Genomic DNA, 25,980 nt, shown 5'->3' on the forward strand with positions numbered 1-25,980 from the left:
TGAGGCAAACAGTATCAAGATGAAAGAAGTATTGTTTTATGTCTCTAAACAAATAACAGAAATACTGATGGATTTGGAGAAAAGAAAATGTGTGTGATAAACTGTTGGTTAAGTAATAGAGACAGTATGGCACTGAACTTAATGCAAGTACAGAAGGTGAAGAAAATAATCTTTAATAACTATACCAGAAGAAACGGAGTCTGAACAACATAGGACTTGTGCTGAGGAGCAGTCAAGAGTAGATCCTAGCTGCAGTTACACCATTGGAAAGAAACAGAAGTGTGTGAGATGGAACTTAATGGAAAAAGATGTGGATATCTCAAAATAATCAAATCAGAGGAAAAATTAGTACATGATCAATACTCAGAAAAGAACAGTGAAATAAACTAGACAGTGCACATAGGTATGAAACAGATGTGGGAAACTGGATAGGATAACGAATATAAAAGTGTTACCAACTCACCACTTTCTTGAAACATACCACTAAATGCACTCTTTTCTTCTCAGTGTTCCCCAAATGTCAAAAACAGCAATTATAGAACTATTTACTGTAGCACTAGCACAGAGACAGCCACATTAAATAATGATACACAAGTTTTCTCCACACAGTTAACATACCAGTATGAAGTTCCTGGCAGATTGAAAGTCTGTGCCAGAGCAGTACTCAAACCTAGATCCTTGCTTTTACTAACTGCCCTCTCCAGACACGAGTCACAACGTATCCTCACAACTTTACTTCTGCTAACACAGCTTTCCTACTTTCCAAACTTCACAAAAGCTCTCCTGCATATCTTGTAGGAGAGCTGGGCCAAAAGCTACAAATCCAACTCCTTGCTTGTGTGCCTGTCCGTTGCTTGGCACCTCTTCAATACAGTGAGTGGTTATTGTCAGTCATTGCACTGTTTATATTGGACCCAGAATTTCCATTGTAATGTATTAAAAATGTTCACATTTAATTTTTCTAGTACAGTTTGAAATATTACTGGGGCTAAAAATAATAACAAATTTTAAAACTGCAGCACAGGTCAAAATGATGTATTTTATAATATACACAACACCATTATATATATACATAGTTAATATTCTTTCCAATAAGACTAGTGTTTCTCAAACTGAATTGTATATGAACGAAAAAAGTTTCCCCACACCCACCCTCTACACTTTCATTGTGTATTCCATTGAAGAAGAGAAGGAACCCATGTCCAAACGCCACTAATAACATTTCCTAATTCAACATGGCTAACACAACACTGGCATAGCATTTTCAAAATTCATATACTTTCATCTTCTGAAAATGACCCAACAAAACACACATAATAAAACACAAAACCTGCAGCAGACTGTAGGCATCATTTGACAGCAGTCTGGATTGTAATAAATAAATTAAAAGCATAATTCTGAAGCCTGAAGCCTTCTCGGTTGTCAACGCGAGCATCTCACACAGCAGATATACCACTTGCCTGGCTGTATCCATGCACGCCTAGAGACAGAGTACAAGGAACGTTCTGAGCCAATACCTTCTGAAGAAGGTGGCAGGCAGAACTCCCTGAAGACATCGTGGACCATAGCACGCAGCTCTCCATCCAGTTTGGGGTTATCAAACAAGGGAAACAATGATGGCAGTACTCGTTTATCTAGGATCTGACGGAGGGATGCATAGATGCCAGCACGCACTTTCTCTGCCAGTGCAGGATAAAAGTTGGGCACAATCTGTAAGTAATCACAGAATATTTAGTAAAATTATATTTCACAAACAAAGAAAATTAACTTCAAAATAAAGGCAAAGAGGTAGATGACGAGACAAGAACAGATGACAAAAATGTTAGCCTTCAGAACTTGTGATTCAGTCATCTGACAACTATAAAAGGTTTAAGTAGAAAACCCTAGTTAAAAGGTGTAAGCTAGCATTGTGGTCTCCTACCGTTCATCTGAATGTTTCTTGTCAAGTGGTAAGTATAAGGGGCAGTCAAATAAAATGAGAGAGATTGGAAAACAAAGTGAGTAAACTATTTATTATTTCTAAAGTAATCACGACAATTGTTAATACATTTAGCCCACTGTGAGACAAGACGGTGAATGGTTCACGAAATAATATTTGCGGTTGCCTATGGAACCACAACTCTACCCAGGTTTGCACCTCTTCATCCAAAGCAAGTTGACGACCACGAATGTCTTTCTTCAGTGCTCCAAAAATATGGAAATTGCATGGGGACAGATTGGGGCTGTATGGAGAATGTGTAAGAACTTCCCAACAAAACATGTTGGTGGGCCTACATGTTGTCAATATTGTTTCGAGTACACTACAGAAGGTTCGCTGGAAAGCAATTACACATTCTTCATACAGTCCCAATCTCTCTCCCCATGTGATTTCCACATATTTTGAAGCCCTGAAGAAAAACATCGCCGTCAATTTGTTCAGGATGAAGAGATGCAAGCCTGGGTAAAACTGTGATTGCGTAGGCAACCACAAACATTTTTCCATGAAGGTACTGTCTTTTAACACAGTGGGTTAAATATATTAACAGTTATGGTTATTACTTTATAAAAATAATGAACAGTTTACTTACTTTTTTCCATCTGTGTTGTTTTCATCTGACTGTCCCATATAGATGCCTTTTCTATATTTATCTGACTATGAATGTATTGCTTTAATATTTTCCATGGATTGAAATGAAAAACAAAGTTCTAAAAAATACTTTTTGTAACAAAGTAATTTTTTTCAGCATTTTACATTAGGACAACATTTCTTTATTTTCATCTTTTTTAAATTTTTGTCGCGCACACTATTCTTCAAACACAGCACCCTTTAACAATAATATGTATTTGCATTCTGTTCACTGAATAAGTTGTTTGTTATGTACTACAAGAGAAAAATGTGTTTCAAAATCTAGCACATGGAAGAAATTCAATTACTTATTACATTAATAAATTAACCCTGTATCAGGTATGGAGATAGAATGTACAACCAAACACATTGTAAAAATAACACAAGTAACAAGCCAAATGTGGACGGATATCAACTAAAGAGACACAAAATGCAGACATTTTCTTTCAGAGTTGTTATGTAGGTGGCAGTGACCTGCAGCATTTCAGTAACATTTACAATATAGCTATGTCAAAAGGCAAAGATATCAAATAATCAAATATAAACCAAACTAATCTATTCTCAAAAGTGTAAGGCTTCCTACCTTTAAATGGACCATCACATGAAAAATACATAAATTTACTTAAAAGAAAGGGCCCTAGTAGGGGGAGATGGGAGAGGAATGGTATGCAAGACTGATGGAAAGACGGTCGTCTATAAAAATGATGAAAGGCAGTAAGAGAGGCAAGAAGAGAGACTGAAGGAGAAAGTAATGTTGAAGGAAGTGAGAAGGAAATCAAGTACAAACAAAATATGCAGAGAGAGAGATGCCTAGGAAGACTGGCAAGAGATGGACGAAAGGTAAGTGGTTAGTGTCTGCATCGGAAGGGGAAGCAGGAAGAGAAGTGGGAGAGGATTATTAAGGTCTTGCACCTGGAACTGATTGAGATGGGGTGAAAAGGGAGAGTGTTGTGTAGCAAGCAAAATCTACATCTGAGATATTATACTCTGATTATTAACTTTTTGCCTGGCATATAGAAGTGGCATGGGAAAGGTTGGGGAGGGGGTCTATGTTGACGGCCTGCTGCTATCCATGCCCATGCTAGACAAGGCCCTATGTGTGTCATTTGAGAAAGAATTATGAATACTTTGCAAAATGACAGTGGAGGTCAGTTCCTGGCAACACTCACTATTACAGACTGACAGATTTGAGTAATTATTCAAGGAAGCAGTTGAACATTTCACACCAATAGTACATGTTTTGGATGTTATTGCCAAACAGTACCTGCAAGAATAGTTCACATACACTTTCACAAAGTTGGTTTTGCATGTCAGGTCAGCATAAGCCTAACACTTACAAACTAGAGATGAAAATTTTTACAGTAATCATGGGTGAATGAGAATTTAACTTATTAGATATGTAAATCCAACTTGTCTGTGTGATATCGACCACAGCCGGTTGACTGCATTTTGAAATATGTGGGATGCTAGTCGCCATTGTGCTTCCTAAAAGCACCACTGTGGCAAAAGGGATGCTACGTCAACACTGTTACACTGTCGCCAATAATCTGCAAGGGACCTACCACGCCGAGGTCCAGTGGCAAATATATTTAAGTACTAAATGGCTTCTCCTGTGCTCACTTGTGACTTCTTCTTGTATGTGCTATTCATTGCCCTTATGTACTTGTTGACCAGGGCTTACAGACTTCTGCAATTATCATTTATAACATGAAGTCTGACTGATAATTCAGAACTTGTGCATATGTCTTCACAAGGAACGTTTACAGTCAACTGCTACCAGAAAGATACATATTCATTCTTTTCTTAACGTTACAAGTACTTAGAATAAAAGATAACTGTCTGTGTTTATGTTAACAATGCATTATGCTCTATGCTCCCATCAACCAATTGAGGACCCACATGTGCATAAGACGAGATACAACAGTCTGCACAGAAGTCGTGTCTTCTATGTGCAGTGGGCTGACAAAAAACAGTGTGGTTCCCCACCCATATAATATCACTGAAATGGCATGGTACCCAAGTGGACAGGTGTTTGTATAACATGATATCACTCTTGTAGAAGGCGTAGACGTACTTTCACTTCTTCATGGGACTGTGACTGACAAAGGCCAGAGAAATAAGGATGATATCAAAGATCACTATGTTAGACAATTTACACAAGAATGAATATATCAGTTTGTCTTACAACATGACAATTATGATACACACAAAGAAGATCTTGTCAGTCAATGTTTGGAGGTGCACCATAAGTAAAAAGTGGTGTGCTGGCAAATTCTCCCAAGCTTAATATTACATGACATGAGAGACATTCCTAATCTATCTCCTGCTAGCCTTGTTCTTTCTTCTCAAATCCTGTAAGATCTCCAGAAAGCTTTTCAGAGACAACTGTTGTCAATACAAAACAAGTTGCATCACACCGATTCATAACATGCAGCTGCTGAGAGGCCAGATTACAATTCTGTTCGATTTTGCAAGAACATTTGGTCCATTTTGACATCATTACCATCAGAGATCAGGTTGCCAAGACACTGTATTCTTTGGTAAATTCTATATGGTTATGTTGTTTAGACTGATGCACTGGTTATCCATCACTTCTGTCTAGCTATAAGAAAAACCAACTGAACTAACCTTTGTCAATTTTCAGTGCATACTCTTATTTATAATTATTTGTTCTTTAAATCTTGAGAGTTTTAATGGATCTCTGATGACAAAAGTTTGGTGACAACTGTATAGGGCATTTATTAAGAAATATGCTTCAATGATCCACAGGCAGCAAGATCAGATTAATTTTGAAAAAGAAAAGACAGGATTTACCATTGTTATAAGGCCACTGAGTTATGTAACATATTGAGAAACGAAGTTGGGGGAAAAAATAAAACTGAACAAAAATGTGGCCCATATTTACTAAGTGAACATTCTACTACTGTACCACTCACGCAGTGAATTAAGCTTTCATCAAAAGAATAACCTGTATATATTCATAAGTAACTTCACTAAACACAGGATAAAATCATCTTGGTTTTCAAGCCGCATCAATTCGAATAAAATTCTCGAGTTTTTGAAAGGAAGCAACAGCGGATGCTTACGCTTGCAGGGAGGCAGGATCAGCAGTTTCAAATGTGGCGCTGGCCCCTTGCACCACGTGACATCACTCGGTCGTGTGGCAGGCTGGAGCTGCTCAACTTGCCTTCCAACACTCGTCATTTCAGCCCCCTCGGCAGTCAGTAGTTTTACTCCTATTGACGAAGATGGAGCTAGCCATCGAAAGCTTGAGAATTTTATGGGAATTGACGAAGCTTGAAAACCGAGAACATTTTATCCAGTTATGCTGCCATGAAAGACTCTGAGGATGCATTAAACAAATCTACCTAGTAGTGTATATAACCCTTTTTTGTCTTGATTACAGCAACAGCATATGGTGTCTCACAAACTTCACAAAACAGTGAAACGATACACAGACATCCTGATATGTGAATATGTAATCACCACCCACAACTCATGAAGACTGCCTGAGCTGGGTAAGAGCTGTGCCTGTCTGCCTCAGTGGCATCTTAGATATGCTCAGAGGTAACGTGTGGTGGAGAGTAATACAACACACTCAAACCACTATAAAACAACTTGGGTGCAATAGGATAATGCATTTCTTGCAGAAAGTACATGTCAGCTGTAGAATGCTGTAGGTGAACAAGCAAATGTTGATGATCAGGTAGTAGGATCTTCTATCATTCACTGGTGCAAGACTATGGCAGACGTACGAGTAGCCCATTTCAGTCCCTGTAAACGTCCAAGATAATACTAGCATCATTTGCTCAACAATATTCTCTTGGCAAGTAGAATACATTGTCTTGGGTATTTTTCAATATGCAACCCACCACTGATACACAACAATGTGTAACATAACTCATCAGTTCATGTGACAGTTCTTCATGTTTCGGGTATCCAATTGGAGTGTTCCTGCACCACACTAATCTCTGTGCCTGGTAAGGTGCGTAAAGTGGAGATAAACAGATGGTATTGTGACTTCTACATCCTAAAGTGAGGTGATGGTCCTGGTTGATGGTTCAACTCCTCACCAGTTTTTCTCTAGCACTGGCAAGTGACAGAGTTCTGTGGCCCTTCCATCAATAGCTGAAAACTGTAATAGTAAATCGTGACTATCGAACAACATTACTTATGGCAGTTAACTTGAGTGGCAGCTGTTTTACACACCCAAAATGATGTACTCACAATATAACATCAAGGCTGCCAATTTGGCACTCTTAAGATCACACCGACAGCCTGTACAAGGCACGCTGACACGTTCCATCTGTTGTGGTGTGAGGAGGGCTCTCTCTCTTCCCATCATAAATACAATTAAATTTGTTGACAAATATAAGAGTTCAATAATTTAGTGATCTTCCCCCTTGTGGTATTTTGCTCTGAAAGGGAAAGCAAGATAGAGAATTAAAACACATTATGTTTATTTGTTACCAGTGTTCTTTTCCTCTTAGTGACCAAATGCATTTCTGTCTTAAGATGATTACAAGTTTCGCTTAACTTGTATCCCCTCCACAAACGCACCTCACGTTTGGCATCACATTTGTTCCTGGCCTTCCTTTTTTACAGTTTTGTTAATTTTTTATTTAACTTTGCATGTTGCATTTTTTGCTCTTTTTCCTCCGACTTACATTACTTTTCTCTCTCTCTCTGTCTAATATAATGAGTTATTATTTACTAATCTGGAGCATGAGTTTTTAGCTTTTCTTTAAATTATTACTTTCAGCTTCTGTTCTGTATTGTGGGAGACCTCCTTAAGTTACTGCAATTAAACACTTATCCTTCTTTTCATTGTCTTCACATTAATATTGACACTTCATCCAGCAGTTCCTTCCCCTTCATACCTCAGAGAGATGCACTGTAAATTGTGTTACACTACTATTAATCAAGTCAAGTCTTCTATCCTCTAAACTGTGGATTTATTATCTAGAAGTACATATCCATCCTTGAAAAAGGAAATGTACAACATGGAATATTATGATTTAATTCCAAGCAGAGAGGTAACAAAGAACTCACCCTACACAGGAAGTCAAGTAGAGTTGCAGTTACAGCTGGATGGGACCGCATTGAGTTGTTCATTACCAAAATTGCTGGTTCTGCAGAAAAAAGACAACAGATTAAAGAACTACAGACGTAATCAAACAACATTATAAGAATTAAATGATTAGAAATACAACATTAACTGCAAAAATCACCTGTACATTATGCTCATCAAATAACTGGTCACAGACGAGCACAAATGGATAGCAAACCAGTGATACATGACGAAATACATCTAATACAGTAACAGGCTCCAAGCAGCAGTGAATAATGGGTATTAAGAAACTCTGACAAGTAACTTTAACAATTATGTACAGAAACAGAAAATATTCACAATAGGATGAATCATGTCACCTAAACAACAACAAATGCAAATACACCAATACAAAGCACAAAAAATGCAAAAGATTAAGAAGGAACACAAACACTTAACGGAAACACACATCGAAACATGAACACAAAGTGACATGACAAACAGGAAACCCTTTTAGTGCTCTCTATCGCAGTCATGACAATCAACACATTAAAAAATTAACTAACCAAAAAAGGTTTGTGTGTTAACTGAAAGCCCCCCCCCCCCTGCCACACTCATAAGTTGTTGCGACTTGGCTGAAAGAGCCAAGCTCTGGAATGGGTCAGTGGATTGGATTCCAAAACAGATCATCTAGCCCTTGAATAGAACACTAACAAATAACTGTGGTATCTCTATTATCAGTATATCAGTTTTGTAAAATTATTCAAGGGGAAAAAACGTTAAATACTGAACAACTACTAGAATAAAAATAAATACAAATTAAAAAATAACCACGTTATTTGACAAGTGATATAATTCAGAAATGAATGTCACAAAAAGAAGCATGTGGACAGAGTGAAATATATACAGATGTTCAGCCACACATCAGTTATTCACAACTTATCTAATTTTGGTCACACACTGAAACAGACATACCTATATTCATTATATTGTCCTTGTCCGAATCAAAGAACAACCAGTCATAGAATAATGCCAATTTCGTATTCGAAGCAGTCACAACAGATGTGCATGTTGTAAGTAGCCAACCAATGACAGCCCATCGTGGTATGATATCAGAACACAGTAATTCATTTGTCGGATGAATAACACCAACAATAAATCGGATAAGGTCACAGCGTAAAGACTGTGATTCAGGTGTTGCCAGGTACTGAAACAAAAATTTACGAAGATAAGTCCAACGAGCCACAGTATTCTTCTCCTTGCCTTAAAAACAGAACCTGCTAATTTAGGTATCACCAATAAAAAATGGAACAAAATTAATTTGTGGTATTTACAGTTCTATTAATTTTTAGGATTTTTAATCAATAACCTCAATAATAAACCTCTTTCACCAGCCTTGCTCTCCTGTTTCTCCATTTTTGTGGCATACAGGTATAAATGAAATAAAAACCATTTAACAAAAGACAAGAAACTACAGTAAAAAAAAATACATATATTACAAAATTAATGATGATAACTTTGAAAGCAACACCAGAAACGAATATCTAAATTCAAAAGAGGAACCAACTGTCCTCAATAACTACAGCTCAAACTGGTTAAATGTTATTTGTGAATTTTGTCCCTGTGTCCTACTTCGCCTGTCTACTGCCCCATTGAAAATAGATCCGATAATAAAATCATTATCAACATGATTCCTCATATAGCAAACATTCAGTTTTAATGTATGCCTTATTTGGACTCTGAGCATGAAACCTCTTTCCCATTTCCTCTCATTTACATATTTTCTTCTCATTTCATTATTCAAGTTTCTTTATTAAACATTTGTCTAAAAAATGTGGTATTTTTCAGTTCCTAATGGACAAATCCTACAACCAAGTAGGTTGATCGATAAGATTTCTGAGATCTTCCCAGAGCATCTCTATGTGTCAGAAATTATTGTATACTACACTAGGAACTGACTACTATGGAACTATTGTACTGTGTGTGCTTACATATGCTATAAATGAACATAACTGAATTAGCTGGAGAGCAGTGACCATGAGCGGAAAAAAATGATGTTTCTTCTGTTCTACTAACAAGGGAACCTCCCCATCGCACCCCCCTCAGATTTAGTTATAAGTTGCCACAGTGGATAGGCCTTGAAAAACTGAACACAGATCAATCAAGAAAACAGGAAGAAGTTGTGTGGAACTACGAAAAAAATAAGAAAAATATACAAACTGAGTAGTCCATGCGCAAGATAGGCAACATAAAGGAGAGTGTGAGCTCTGGAGCGCCTTGGTCCCGTGGTTAGCGTGAGCAGCTGCGGAACAAGAGGTCCTTGCTTCGTCTTCCCTCAAGTGAAAAGTTTACTTTCTTTATTTTCGCAAAGTTATGATCTGTCCGTTCGTTCATTGATGTCTCTGTTCACTGTAATAAGTTTAGTGCCTGTGTTTTGCGACCGCACTGCAAAACATGCCTCTCCAATGGGAACCGAAAACATTTGATTTGCAAGGTCATAGGTCAACCGATTCCTCCACAGGAAAACACTTCTGATATATTCTATACAACACTGGTGACGGCATGTGTGTCGCATGACAGGAGTATGTTGTCGACCCACCTAACTTGTACACTTGGCGAATAGGTAAAAAGATTCTTCTACCTTGCCCGATTTAGGTTTCCTTGTGGATGTGATAATCACTCACAGAAAAGCGCTGTAGTAGACTGACGATGTGTGTTTCGATGTTTGTTTAGGTGTAGCGTCCCCATACTACGGCGCAGTTACCTCGCATCGGATGGACGGACGGACAGATAATAATTGTCTGAAAATAAAAAATTAAACTCGAGGGAAGACATGAACCAAGGTCCTTTCGATCCACAGCTGCTCACGCTAACCACGGGATCACGGCGCTCCAGAGCTCACACTCTCCTTTATGTTGCCTATCTTGCGCACGGACTACTCAGTTTGTATATTTTTCTTATTTTTTTCATAGTTCCACACAACTTCTTCCTGTTTTCTCGATTGATCTGTGTTCAGTTTTTCAAGGCCTATCCTCTGTGGCAACTTATAACTAAATCTGAGGGGGGTGCGATGGGGAGGTTCCCTTGTAAGTAGCTACTGGTTTACAGTTAGCTTAATGTTTACAGGAGAACACTGATACCAAAGAACATAATTTATCTATATGCTGTGAGAACAGATGTTCATCCATTTTGGAAATTGTTACTTTTCAAGCTACTAACAGATATTTCAGATATTTTTGCTCCTGGGATCTATATAACTTAGAGAATTTGTGTGGTTAGTGAATGAGATTTTTTAAAATTGTATTTTGGATTTGCTGGAATTTCCAAATGTTTATTTTGTATAGTCTGTTAAAGGTCTTTTCTTGAGAACATATGTCTCACATTAAACCCCAGACAAGCAGAGAAAGTGTACTTGTATATTATTTTTGTGCCTTATATTGTGAAAGTGTTAATAATTGCCCATCTGAAGCAGCTTTTTATTATTAGCTACAACAACCATTTAGCAGGGAACACATTGCGTAGTGAGTGTAGGAATTCCAAGTTCCTTGAAGACACCATTCCAAGACGTCCATTTATCTGCTTTACACAATATCAGGACTGCTTCATTTTGCTAAATAAACATTTCATTCACATCAAAAAGGACACTACCTAATGCTTTTGGTTTCTTAGGCCAGCTTCAGGTGACAACTGAATGTCGTAAACACAAATAAACATGATGTGCAAGGTACATTTTTGCATCCAACAGTGATTCGGATTTCCCACCTAGCACGGATGTGGACACATCAGAGGTACTAAGGCCACAAGTGGCAGCTGCGGACCACTCCTGTAAGCAGAGCAACTGCCGATGTATTCACCTGACTTGGCACTGCATGGTAGTGACTGCCGATGAACCTGTCGCCTGGGCTTGTGGGTCACTGCTTGTTGCACTCTGTAGCTGTTTGTATTGTGCCACTGCACAGCGAAGTTGACTTAGTTTGTTTCTGATCTACAGTGCTTACTGATTTGGACCTGTCATACTGGTATGTCAACTTGTCAGTGCTTCATTCACTTCATGAACTCAGACTCACGTGGACTTACAGGAACGAGTGTTCATTTCCCTGTGGTTTGTTGTAGCCTCCTCAGCAAGTGACTATAAATAGTTCCTAGTCCGGTGCCATGGGATTCAGTAGTTACTACTTCCTCACCCTCCCCACTGATGATATGCAAAGACAGAAGTGCTTAATCCACTGTTGGCATGTCCCAAAGTGAGCTATGGCTCCTGAAGAATTTTTCTCCAGTCGTCGTATGAGAACCCCAGCACAAGTTTTGATGGCAAATCGTGTCCCGAGTGCAGCTCTCATCATCACTAGCATCACTGCCCAGGTTGGTGGGTGTCAACTTCAGCTGCTAGCATGCTATCCTGCCACTGCCAGGGACAACATCAGATGGGATGCAGTATATCAAGCGACGGGGTAATGGTAGTTTTCCAGCTGGACACCAGCACAACCACCTCCATAATTAATTGGGATATTTACTGGTGCATTGGCTCCCTGCCACTGCATGCACTGTAGTGCAAAGTGCTGATGTACAACGGCCATTCAGTTCCACTATGGGGTGCAGGCTAAATACAGAAACATAGCTCAGAACTAACCTTGCCTGCAGTTAATTCTTGGACAACTACTAACATTTTTGGTCTCAATTCTTTCGCGCTTTTCGGGTTCCAAATTCAAGATCAGGCGAATCAAATTTCTAATGCACTTCAATTCGGAACTGCATGTGTTGTGTGAAAATTTCAAATAGTTGTTTGAACCTACCTTAGGTTGTGCTACGAATTTTCAGGCACACATGTTGTTGTAGCATTCGGCTGTGACTAAATTCTCTAGAGCTCATCTGATACCTTTTACCATGAGCAAACAAGTTAAGGCATAACTAGACAAGCTGTAGAATATGCATGTTATCTCTCCAGTGTCGTCTAATCAATGGGCAATGCCTATGGTTATTGTACAAAAGCTTCATGGGTTACTTCATATCTGTAGCATTTTTAAGCTTAACTTTAATGCACAAGCAAACGTTCATTTGTACCCAATATTTTCCAGAAGTTAAGCTCACTGACGCATATTTTCAGTTACCTATTGGTTAGCCTACAAAACAGTTTCTGGTGATTAATAAGCCATTTGGCACACACAGATATATCAGATTGGCTTTTGGGATCACTAGCACTACAGCAATTTTTTAGAGGTATCTAGAACAACTCATCCAGAGTATCCCTAATTGTGTCAATTATTTGGAGATTTGTTAGATACGGGGGCCATAAGGGAGCAGCACTTGCACAATTTATGACTGTTTTTTGAGTGGCTGCAAGCCAATGACCAATGTTGTTGTCTTGCCAAGAGTAGTTTCTTCCAGCTGGCACTCAAGTATTTGGGCCACATTTTAAGTAAGACAGGCTTACATTCACACAAGACCACGAGACTGCCTTTATTAATTTATTGGTGCCTTAGAATCTTTAAGAACTGCAATCCTTTCTGGGTAAAATCAATTATTATGCTAAATTCATTCCAAGTGCTGCTCTTATTTCTCACCCACTTACTCCAGTTACGTAAAAAAAGGTGGTTTGTTTATGTGGTCAGAGGCGTGCCAACGGGCGTTCGTGCGATTCGGAAAGAGCCTCAGGTTGGTCCCTTGATTGGTGAAGTTCCAACCGGGTGAATGGTTAACACTGGCCAAGGATGCGTCTGATTGTGGTGCTGGTGCTGTCCTGTCACATAAATTTGCCTACAGCACAGAACAACCTTTCCAATTTGCTTCTAAGACACTGAACTCATTAAAGTGAAATTATGCACAGTTGGAAAATAGGTGTGGCCATCATCTTTGGTGTCCAGAAATTCCCTGTCTACCTCTATGGTACGAAGTTGCAATGATTATGAACCACAAGCCTCTCTTGTCATCATTTGGGCCCCAAGCTAAACTCCAAACAAAATGGTTGCAGCGGTGGGTGTTGTTTCTTAGTAACTACACTTATGACACCTAGCCCTCTAATGCTGATGCCTTGTCTCATTTGCCATGTGGTTCTGACGCCAATTTTGACAGACATGAAATGCTGTGTTTTGCATTGGACACAAAGCAACAGCACAAACTTGATGAGTTCCTTATTAAGGTGGGCAATGGGGCGGAAGAGACAAGCTGGGACGTGCTCCTATACAGGGTGTCATCCACAGTGCAGCAGGGCTGGTCTGAACATTTGCTTAAAGACACGGACCCAGAATGGTACAGTTACTTTTCCCTCAGGCAAAGACTTAATGTTACAGACAGGTTCTTTATGTTAGCCACAGACAATACAGAATGTTGGGCTGTTATCCCTCCTGTGCTCCACGAATGTGCCAAATGAAAGCAATAGTGCAGCATCACATGTATTGGCCAGGCATTGGTGCCGCCACTGAACATTCCATCTGAAACTGCTACGCCTCTGTGTATAGCCAACTGGCCGCAGCACAGCAGTTTAACTCATGGCGCCACCCTGACCACACATGGCAAAGAGAACATGCAGATTTTGCCATTCACCAGCCCTATCCAGGAAGCAGTATTGCTCTTGTTCACTGATGCATTTTAAAATATCGCATATGTAGCGTGGCAGTCTAAAGGCTTCCTCCAGGTCCATGGCCTGGCCTTTATCTACTACCTTTGCTATAGAAGGAGCCCTAGCTACAGTGGTTTCTGACAGTCCACAATCAGAGTTTCAGCAGTCGAGGATTTTTGTAGATATAATGGTACTGAACATACTGCCACTGCCCTGTTTCACCCAGCATCCAGTTTGGAATCCAAGCTGCTGTTCAGGACACTCAAGTCGCAGAGGTGAAAACATTTTGAAATCAGTGAACTCAAGGAATGCACTCAGCAGCTTCCTGGCCATGCCTGTCAATGGACATAGTCCAGCCATGATTTTGCACAAGCACCTACCACTTTCATCTGGCAGTGCAGCCTCTCTGCTCCACCACATTACTGTGCTGGCTCTCGCATGGGGGCCTGCACATTTGGCCAGAATCCCAGGAGGCATCTTAGTGGGCATAGGGGGCGACAGATGTTCAAGATGGGGTCAGCCAGTAGTGGCTAGTCCGTCACCGGAATCAACTCCGCCTACAGTGTTATGTGCCAATCCCGAATCGTCCTCAGCACCACTGGACTTAACCCAAAACCGCACCAGCCTCCGGGTCTGCTTCTTTCCCCTCTACCCTCTGACCAAGTGCAAGGCATCAATGAGAAGTAGATACTGACAAGTGATGGGGGTGAATTGAGAAGGATCACCTCCCTCTCACCCTATTGGGTGTGTGGTTCCTGTCCCTATAGCGGGCGGGTGCCACCTGCTCTGAATGATCACAGGATAGTGCGTGTTCTAGGGACGAGGTGCTGATGAGACCGACCCATTGGCACCACCCTGTCACACACGCAACTTCCACTTCCCTGTGGGCCAACATGAGCTGCACCCCGGAGATTATTACTGGCCTCAATCCATGTAATTGGTGTCACGTCCCATTCTGTCCGCGGGGGTCGTGCCACTCAAACCATTAGGGGAGATTCCAGTATTGCCCCACTGTATCTGACACAGATGCTTCCAAGCACAGATGCAGACTTGTCAGTACTAAGGTTGAGTGGCGGCTGCGAGCCACCATTGAAAGGGGAGGCACCACCGATATATGTGTGTCTTGTGGTGCTACCTGGTGGCAATTGTACACCGCTGAGCTTGTGGCCTGCACTCATGGCATGCGTCATCCCTTGTAGTACTTTGTAGCTGTTTGTATTGCACCACTGCACAGCCAAGATGACTTTGTTTGTTTCCAGTCTCAAGTGGTTACTGATTTGGAATTGTTGTGTTGCTATGCTGACTTTGCTAAATCCTGGACTTGTTAGAGTGTGTTCATTTCATGAACTCAGTCTACTGGTGACTTATACGAATGTGTGATCATTTCCCTATGGTTTGGTGTACTCATCAGAGAAAGTGATGATAAATGGTTGCTAATTATGCCACACAGGAAAGAATATAGACAGATATTATTTGTACACAAGATACAAAAATGACGCAGAATGTTTACATAGGAAAACATTTAGGAAAATATTACACTTTTTGTCATGTAGAATGTTTTCCCATGTAAACACTGGTGTCCTTTTCGTATTTTCTGTAGAAATGATACCTTTATACATTGAGTAGCTTGCTTATCTGTGTTTGTGACATGTACCTGTCACCTGAACATGGCCTGAGAAGCTTAAAGCCGGTTTGTGACTAAATAAATATAATTTTGCAGAACATTAGGAAGTTTTTTCCTCTTTTGACATTATCATCATTTTCTGCCATGCACCAACGGAAAATTCAGTTAAATATTTCATTAGTTTTAGCTACACTTTCCAGAAGATAATTCCATGTGACAATAAAGAGTGAAAATACGTGAACTACTTGTTTACCAGTCAACACAATAGCAGACATTTCAAAAGGCAAAATAAGCCGAACTGAATATATTCACCCACTCATCAATGAGCTGAATCCATTTTTGTTCATTATACACCTGGAGAACATGAAATTTCACACAGTTTTTCATTTAGTAAGTAACAATTAATAACACCTATTTACAGAAGGACGGTTCTGAGCAAGTAAGACTTAAAACTGGTATTGTAACCCATTGTAGGTGATCTGGCTCTGCCTACACCAGAAGGAAGCCATTAATTCCTCAATACATAAGTTTTCAGAGTAAATTTTATGATCCACACAAAGTCTTTAACTAGCTCACTGAAAACAATAGCAGTACATTTGTTCTTGTTAAGCTCAGAGTTTCAAGGAGAGCATAAGGGAACAATTGACAGGAATGTGGGAAAGAAATACAGTAGAAGAAGAATGGGTAGCTTTGAGGGATGAAGTAGTGAAGGCAGCAGAGGATCAAGTAGGTAAAAAGACAAGGGCTAGTAGAAATCCTTGGGTAAAAGAAGAAATATTGAACTTAATTGATCAAAGGAGAAAATATAAAAATGCAGTAAATGAAGCAGGCAAAAAGGAATACAAACGTCTCAAAAATGAGATCGACAGGAAGTGCAAAATGGCTAAGCAGGGATGGCTTGAGGACAAATGTAAGGATGTAGAGGCTTGTCTCACCAGGGGTAAGACAGATACTGCCTACAGGAAAATTAAAGAGACCTTTCGAGAAAAGAGAACCACTTGTATGAATATCAAGAGCTCAGATGGAAACCCAGTTCTAAGCAAAGAAGGGAAAGCAGAAAGGTGGAAGGAGTATATAGAGGGTCTATACAAGGGCGATGTACTTGAGGACAATATTATGGAAAATGAAGAGGATGTAGATGAAGATGAAATGGGACATATGATACTGCGTGAAGAGTTTGACAGAGCACTGAGAGACCTGAGTCGAAACAAGGCCCCGGGAGTAGACAACATTCCATTAGAACTACTGACAGCCTAGGGAGAGCCAGTCCTGACAAAACTCTACCATCTGGTGAGCAAGATATATGAGACAGGCGAAATACCCTCAGACTTCAAGAAGAATATAATAATTTCAATCCCAAAGAAAGCAGGTGTTGACAGATGTGAAAATTACCGAACAATCAGTTTAATAAGTCACGGCTGCAAAATACTAACACGAATTCTTTACAGACGAATGGAAAAACTAGTAGAAGCCGACCTCAGGGAAGATCAGTTTGGATTCCGTAGAAATATAGGAACACATGAGGCAATATTGACCCTACGACTTATCTTAGAAGCTAGATTAAGGAAAGGCAAACCTACGTTTCTAGCATTTGTAGACTTAGAGAAAGCTTTTGACAATGTTGACTGGAATACTCTCTTTCAAATTCTAAAGGTGGCAGGGGTAAAATACAGGGATCAAAAGGCTATTTACAACTTGTACAGAAACCAGATGGCAGTTATAAGAGTCGAAGGACATGAAAGGGAAGCAGTGGTTGGGAAGGGAGTGAGACAGGGTTGTAGCCTGTCCCCAATGTTATTCAATCTGTATATTGAGCAAGCAGTGAAGGAAACAAAAGAAAAATTCGGAGTAGGTATTAAAATCCATGGAGAAGAAATAAAAACATTGAGGTTCGCCGATGACATTGTAATTCTGTCAGAGACAGCAAAGGACTTGGAAGAGCAGTTGAACGGAATGGACAGTGTCTTGAAAGGAGGATATAAGATGAACATCAACAAAAGTAAAACGAGGATAATGGAATGTAGTCGAATAAAGTCGGGTGATGCTGAGGGAATTAGATTAGGAAATGAGACACTTAAAGTAGTAAAGGAGTTTTGCTATTTGGGGAGCAAAATAACTGATGATGGTCGAAGTAGAGAGGATATAAAATGTAGACTGGCAATGGCAAGGAAAGCATTTCTGAAGAAGAGAAATTTGTTAACGTCGAGTATAGATTTAAATGTCAGGAAGTCGTTTCTGAAAGCATTTGTATGGAGTGTAGTCATGTATGGAAGTGAAACATGGACAATAAATAGTTTGGACAAGAAGAGAATAGAAGCTTTTGAAATGTGGTGCTACAGAAGAATGCTGAAGATTAGATGGGTAGATCACATAACTAATGAGGAGGTATTGAATAGGATTGGGGAGAAGAGAAATTTGTGGCACAACTTGACTAGTAGAAGGAATCGATTGGTAGGACATGTTCTGAGGCATCAAGGGATCACCAATTTAGTATTGGAGGGCAGCGTGGAGGGTAAAAATTGTAGAGGGAGACCAAGAGATGAATACACTAAGCAGATTCAGAAGGATTTAGGTTGCAGTAGTTACTGGGAGATGAAGCAGCTTGCACAGGATAGAATGGAGAGCTGCACCAAACCAGTCTCAGGACTGAAGACCACAACAACAACAAGCTCTGATATAACTTCATTCGAGAGGCATCACAATCCAGTTTACTGTTACAACACCAAGAGCATAAATTCTTAAAAGTGTGGACCAATAATTGCTTCTTCCAATGTATATCTCATAAAAGCATGAAGGTAACATTGGAGGGATTCCACCTCACTTGGGGGTTTGCATACAATAATTCTTCCCATGGAACATTCACAACTAGAACAGGAAAGAGAGAATGGGCAGTTCTAGACAAATTACCTTTGCTACTAACACCAGAAGATGGCTTGTGGAGTATAAACAAATGTGAGAGTTTTTACATGGATTTCTCTTCTTCCACTGTAGGCAGTTCTTTATGGGAGCTGAAGAGCAACTAACAATGAAACTTGCAGGATAAGTAATGTTATCACCCCCCCCCCCCCCCACACACACACACGAACACAATATTCTTTCTTTGATTCTGGAGACAATAAATAGTTTATCTGATCACAATAGTCAAACATTAAAGATAAAACTTGTCAAGAAAAATACTGTGTAAAAGGATAGACATTAACAAATTAGACACAATATTTAGAGAACTTATAAACTGTGTCAGGAAGAAAGACATCAACCTAATTCAGAAAACTGGCTATAAACAAGACTCACCTGCCTTTGAAACCATTCTTGATACCGTTTGTGATAACCAAATCTAACTTGTGAAGTGAGGAAGACCAGCTTTCTCTCCATATCAGGTGTAAGACGTGACTGTAAAAACCTCCTTGAAGTCCTGGACTGTAGCAGCTGAAGGACACCTGCCCAAAAATCCAATAATTACTCACAAATTTGTGTACAAGCAACACACATATGAAAACTGAATATTAACTGTTTTTACTCTGGCACAACAAAGCAACACACAAAACATATGTCTTTCATGAGATCACATATCATGACAAATATAATTAATTTTAAAATGAAAGTTCCATTAGTCTTAAATGTTATAAAAGCAAACTGTCAAATATGACTGTTAATGAATCCCACTAACATTTTTCTGAAATTTGTGCGATTAATTGGGGATTCCTTTTTATCAGATCATATAGGTACTATATCCACATCAGAGCTGACATCATCAGCACATTACCTGAGGACTCATTTGGTCTATCACAAATGATCATGACAAACTGATACATATTTGTCTTCTATAAGTAACTTTATAATGGGAGATAAAAACCTTATGGCAAAGGAACTGAATGTATCATTATACCACAATGTACTGCTTAGTAACTACAAAATTTGTTCTAATTTTCTTTTCTTTTTATTTATCTTCATACTGAAGATCCTTTTCAAACACAGTCACCATAACTGTGATACCTATTGAACAAGAATAAATTCAGTATACTACCATCTCATGCTGTGTTCACATACCCTTTAGAAAGGTACATTTATTACAGATATATAATTGGAAAAAAAGTGTTTCTCATCTCAAAAATGAGAACAAGTTTATGAAGTTCAGTGAATCATTTTTTCCTCCAGTTTTGTTTACACATTCGAAAAAATCTTTCAATCATGACCCAAATATTTTCTAACTGCAACACTGCCAATTTCACATTTGTGTTGTGTGCAGAGTTTTCCACATTTTCACCAAAATGTTATGAGACATACTGGTGAATAATTGTGTCTTGGTTCAAGTTTGTTTGTGTAACCAATAGGTGACCATATTAGCAAGACGAGACCAAGTACATGTTAACTCTTTGATTCTCTGATGCTGGGCTCAACAAAAGTATGTATAAGTCCCTGTTTTATTATTCTTATATTAAGAAACTAGCACTGAACTTACTAATTTCTAGATGTAATCTAATATACCTTCTTGAGTAGTATTTACACATTTTTCTTCCTTTAGAAGATTACACTGCAGATAAAAGTATACTTTATATCTGGGTAACGCTTTATAATTTCAGCTGTTAAGTCATATACTAGTGTGTGTGTGTGTGTGTGTGTGTGTGTGTGTGTGTGTGTGTGTGTGTGTGTGTGTGTGTGAAAAGGGGGGGGGATGGGTAAAAAACACTTAATTGAACAGGACAAACATCTAAATGGTTGCTTCTGGGTCTAAACATTACCAACTCATAAAATATTTTTAAGCAAACAGCGACTGCTGTTAAACCATTGGTAGGTTGATTTTGGGGAAGGGACCAAACAGCAATAGGAGTAGGTAAGAATGAGGAAGGAAGTCGGCCTTGCCGTTTCAAAGGAACCATCCAGGCATTTACTTGAAGTGATTTAGGGAAATCACGGAGAACCTAAATAAGGATGGCCAGACGGGGGTCCAGTGTGCTAACCACTCCGCCACCTTACTCTGTGTGTTAAACAATTAAACAGGAATATATTGAAGAGTGGAATTAAAGTGGCTGTGGGAATAATTTAATTTTTATCTTATTTCGGACAAGAAGAAAGGAAAAGCTGTTCTACAGACCTGTGAATGTTGGGCACAAAGAGCGTGGGTTCAGCAAAATATCCTTCCACAATTGCTCAACTTCTGGAATTCGTGCAACGTTTTGAAGCAATCGTACAAGATCACGGCCAATGGCCAGGCAATCCGAGAAACGCTCTCGTAACAATGTCACAACGAATGTAACTTCACGCTGCCGCAGGGCAGCCAGTGATGGTGAGAAATGGTCCTCTATAAGGCGCAAAAATGTGTAAGCAGCAGCAGCAGTCAGCAGCGGAAACTTATCCAGCCATGCCCTAAGGAATGAAAATATAGAATTTATTTTAAGAATTACCAACAGAATAAGACCACAATTTGTTGCCTTAATGAGAAGTGAATACGAATTTCTCAGTATATTTCAACTGACCACATTGTTTTAAAGTTAATGTAAAGCATACGATTTATTATTATTACAATATTTTTTTCCCTTTTGATTATTAAACAAGAGAATGTATCTGTTGCAATGAACACAGCTGAAAGAAAATGAACTACAGATTTAAGGCAACATGCATAAAGCACATTATTCAGACATCATCTTTACAATCTTAGGATGAAAATCATTACCTCCCATACTGTGGTACCAGTGATGTCTAAACTAGATGTAAATGACAAGGGTAATGATTAAACATTCCTTAGTGGTTTGACATTACTATCTTTGGTATTCATTTTTACAACAAGGGAAAAAAAAAAAATTCTTTTCGCTTTTCAGGTGCAACATGAAATCAAAATGGTTTACATAATAAGCTGCAGCTGATAAATAACATACACGAAAATAAGCAAGGAGGTACAAAGCCAACACAATCTTTTGGCCTAATAAATTGTGTATATACTCTAACTTACAATTTATTCATTGATACGTTTTGTGGAAACAGTCAGCATTACAGACTGGGTTCTACAGCCTCACGAGGTACATGGCTTTTTCATACTACAAGCAAAATATATTTCTTACAAAATAGATGTTTTTTCCTCTCAAATGTCCTAGGCCTAAGCTATAAATTTCAGATGCAGAATCAAGACTCTTCTAAGTAAGTTTCATTTCTATTTCTGAATAATTACTTCAGATCCTACTCATATCACAACCTGCAATCGTAAATATTCACAAAAGCCGTAAGGTATTTGGAACTAAACATACTGGCATCAGGACATTTATAACTTCAGAAGAAACAGAAAATATTTTAGAGAACATGATATGTAGGAGTTCCCACATTAAAAAATGCAAGAGGCAAAAATGATACTGGTACCTCATAAGCAGATTTTATGACATGGGGTACATAAACCAGGAAAACTCCATTGTAGGCATATAGTCACAAAGTGATAATTGACAAAATGGTAATAATCCTCTAAAGAGTAAAAATATTTTTTGCCACATCACACCAGACAACAAATAAAAAATCTGATAGGTTCTACTTACAATTTGACAACAGTGACAAATAATTACTTGTGATATAAACAGAATAAAGTGCACTATACAAACACACACAATGCTGAAATAAAAGCTCAAAATCGACACTGGTTCAATATAGAGACCAAATATCTGATAAAAATGGTCTTTAAACAAAACCACTCTTCTGCTGTTACTTCACCATATTTTAAAACGAAAGTTATATAAGTATTAAAAGAGGTAGTGTTTAGAACCAACTTTACAGTAATCGCTGTGATATGCCTCTTACTTGGTTATGAATTTTAATTTTATCATTATATTTTTAACTTTTCTATAATACAATAGTAATCAATATGGTCATTAAAATAGTAGCTCGCAGTACCTGTTTTCGGTGTAGAGATCAAGCAGAGCTTCAACAAGAACAAGGTTACGAGGCGAGACATCTCCTCCTGCAGCATGCCTCTGCAAGCTCCAACAAAGTGAATCCACATTAGCAACAGAAGCACGGATCATTTCTCGAACAAGCCACAAAAGTTGGGAACGCGCTCTATCAGTAAGTCTGAGGTATCGTTCCATAACAAGATGAGTGAGACTAGCAAGCACATGTGCCAGTCCATCGCGGGTAACTAAAGTAAGATCACGATACCATCGAGGTGCCCGTTCAGGTTCTGTTAGTATTGCATACAGCAGGCCCAAAGAAAGCTCTTCATGTACTTTATCCTTGCAAACAGCTGCATTAAGTGCATTTTGTGCTTCCTTCTCAGAAAGACCAGACACCAGTGACTGCAGTGATGCATAGCACTTCTCATATTTCTGGAAATAAAAGGAACATACTGAGAATGTGCACATAACTACTTTAATAGAGGGGCATCAAATCTACTGACAACTCAAAATCAAACTCAAAGTACTGGTAACAATGTTTGTTGCATGAATTATGCTGTATAACATAACAGGTGGATATAAAGTTTTAGCCTCTCATTTATGTAAAAACATAAAATTTATCACATATTATCAACTATTTCTATTATTGTACTAGAAAATAGTTTTGTATTACTAACAAGAAAGAAAAGCAATTTCTTTTATTCTAATAGCAGTAAAACAATGGGATTTGCAATTGGAAATGATGACTTCAACATAATACACACCTTGGGAAAACTTTGTTTACATAGCTTTACATTGAAACGTATCCAATACTAAATTGAGGTGGTCTATATTCTGCACTATTTTGAGTCTTACATTAATGTGTCTGATACTGGTTAATTCAATGAAGCTTATGACTAAGAACTTACTCCATTTAGTGGCAGCTAAAATTCTCAGTTTCTTAAGCTCAGAACCCGAACAAAATCAATATTATAGAGGCAAACACTAAAAAGCATTTACAGTTCAAGTTTCAGAGTGTTCACTGGAGTGTGTACACATTAAAGCAACATATCAATGAAGGTGTCACACGAATTCCATCACTTCTGCTATCCACAATAACAACACTTACTGAAACAGCCAAACGACACAAGTTTTATAAATTAATTTCACGTACTCTGTGGTTATTGGCTGTTTATTTTTCCCATTCAGTAACCACACATAAATGTAAATTTTCAGAAGGCCTTCCAAAGTGAGTATTGTACTAACACGCATACATAAAACTTTCAAATCTAAAAGTTATATTGTTTCAACTCAAAATTTATATTCTTATCAATAAGTACAACATTTCACCATGTAGCAGTAACACAGCAGATGCGCACACACTTTTTTTCATTTATGGGATTTCATTCACAGGTATTCAAATAGCCCTCGCAAAGCACTACTAGCGCCATCAAACGACAGTTGAAGGAAGTAAAACCAGCAATCCATTATGGCCGCCTTGTACATTCTAACATGAATAAAACATGCAATTATTTTTACCTCCTCTAATTCATCCTTATTTTCCAAAACAGTAGAAATGAATAGCTTCTGCGGCAGCGGTTTAGTTTGCTCCATGCTTTTAAAAACGAATCACTGGGTCTACACAGCTACGAGCAATTAAGGTACGGTCTCTGCATTCTACATCATTTGCCTGCCCTCGAAACGCGTTCTGAGGTTAGCGGATGAATACATTCAGCTTGTCAGCTTGTAAACTTATACTTGAGCCAAGAGAAGTAGTGCGACGTATAGTCGTGGAATTATCAGTGTATCACCATCACACAACAGACGTGTTGGAATTGTGAATATGTTGCCGCTTATGGTCTCAGTAAAAATAATGATATTATTTACTGCGACAAAAGCAGCTCTGCGGCGGACTATGTACCCACGACTGTCAGATATATTTACGTATGCTCGACACAAATGTAATAGACTCGCTCGTCTCTTGTGAACACTGCAACGACATCGATTTGAAAGAGAATGTACGAACAATTACGAGTGGCGTGTAAAATAACAGCGGTAAGCTCAGTGTGAGCTAGGCGATTGCTGGAGGTGGGACGACAAGGAAAGGTTAAACTAAAGAGATCAGTGTTCCAGTGAGGTGTGGTACGAGTCTGTAGACGTTGAGAAACGCGTTTTAGCAGACATTGCGCTGATAAGTGTATCAAATGAGAAAGCTGTAAAGCCATGTGTAACCAGTTTCGGTCCCCTGCGTTAGATATAACAATATTTCTTGTGGAGAATAGCTGTGTTACGCACATACATTGAACATAATTTCTTAAGCTGTGTTAGAGAAATAAGTTTTTAATTTTCGTTGGCACGCGTTGACTATAACCTACATAACTTTGTTTATATGTGAGAAGAAAGAAATGATTGGAGGCGTAGGTTTTCGTGCGTGCTGTAGAAGAGGTGACGTATTAAACGTGGCATTGAAATTGTACATTTACGGGAGACAATTTTCCGTACGGCACAGAAAACGTGGGCTATTGAAACTTTTTCTCGCGCAAAATCAGCAGACTATCCGTATATAATTTGGATGGTGAATTCGATTAGGTAATATCAAAGGTGTTTGGTGTGTGATAACACGTAGTTCCGAACGAACACAATTTTAGATTGCATAAAGTTTTACTCCGTACCTTCCGTATACATTCTGGCCTTCTGTGGGTGTGAGTTTTCGTTCTCTGTGTGTTTTATCAAAATTAACGAAGCTGATACGAAAAAGATAGATTCACATAAAAAATTACAACAACGATTTTGAGTTGAATCCATCATTGTATGATGCGAGTTTTCGGAGGAAAACAAGTTTAGGCGGTATGAAAATGTGTTAACTTAAAGGCAACATATTAAGAAAGTAAGAGCGTACATTTCAGTATTATGTCATTGTTGAAGTTTTCTCCAAATTAAATCTTGTGGTTGGATGGAGTCAGGTTGCTGGCAAATCGGTGGCAACTGTTATTAGGAGAACTATTAGTAATGTAGAATTTCATTTGACGTCTTACCATTTAATAAAGTCATTATGCTTGTGCAGTCAAAAAGGCCTGTATTTAAGAAAGAGTGTGTGTGTGTGTGTGTGTGTGTGTGTGTGTGGGAGGGAGGGAGAGGGAGATTGAAATTGTGTATATGCTAAGTATACATTGAAGGATGTTTTTTCCTAAAAAATTACATTTTTGTTAACCCGTGTGAGTGTCGCTAGGAAGCTGCAGCCAGCTGTATTAAAATGTTCAAAATATATAAAAACTTTCCTTAAGAGTAAGGGTAATG

General features: G+C 38.7%; 1 protein-coding gene across 2 annotated transcripts in view; it reads right to left on the reverse strand.

Annotated features, from left to right (window-relative positions):
* Positions 1–24,387, reverse strand: part of LOC126412340 (integrator complex subunit 3) — a 72,104-nt gene extending 47,717 nt beyond the window's left edge. The window contains exons 1-7 of one of the 2 annotated variants that reach the window (XM_050081888.1): positions 24,223–24,387; positions 22,706–23,136; positions 20,928–21,199; positions 19,127–19,272; positions 8,631–8,862; positions 7,658–7,737; positions 1,518–1,710 (exon numbers count right to left, since the gene is read on the reverse strand). In XM_050081888.1, the coding sequence (XP_049937845.1) occupies positions 1,518–1,710; positions 7,658–7,737; positions 8,631–8,862; positions 19,127–19,272; positions 20,928–21,199; positions 22,706–23,136; positions 24,223–24,297 (1,429 nt within the window). In that variant the 5' untranslated portion in view covers positions 24,298–24,387. Of the gene's footprint in view, positions 1–1,460; positions 1,711–7,657; positions 7,738–8,630; positions 8,863–19,126; positions 19,273–20,927; positions 21,200–22,705; positions 23,137–24,222 lie in introns of both variants that reach the window. The other variant, XM_050081887.1, reaches the window with a different exon arrangement.
* Positions 24,388–25,980: the final 1,593 nt, after the last annotated feature.

Source organism: Schistocerca serialis, chromosome 7 (genome assembly GCF_023864345.2).
Source record: "Schistocerca serialis cubense isolate TAMUIC-IGC-003099 chromosome 7, iqSchSeri2.2, whole genome shotgun sequence".
NCBI lineage: Eukaryota > Metazoa > Arthropoda > Insecta > Orthoptera > Acrididae > Schistocerca > Schistocerca serialis.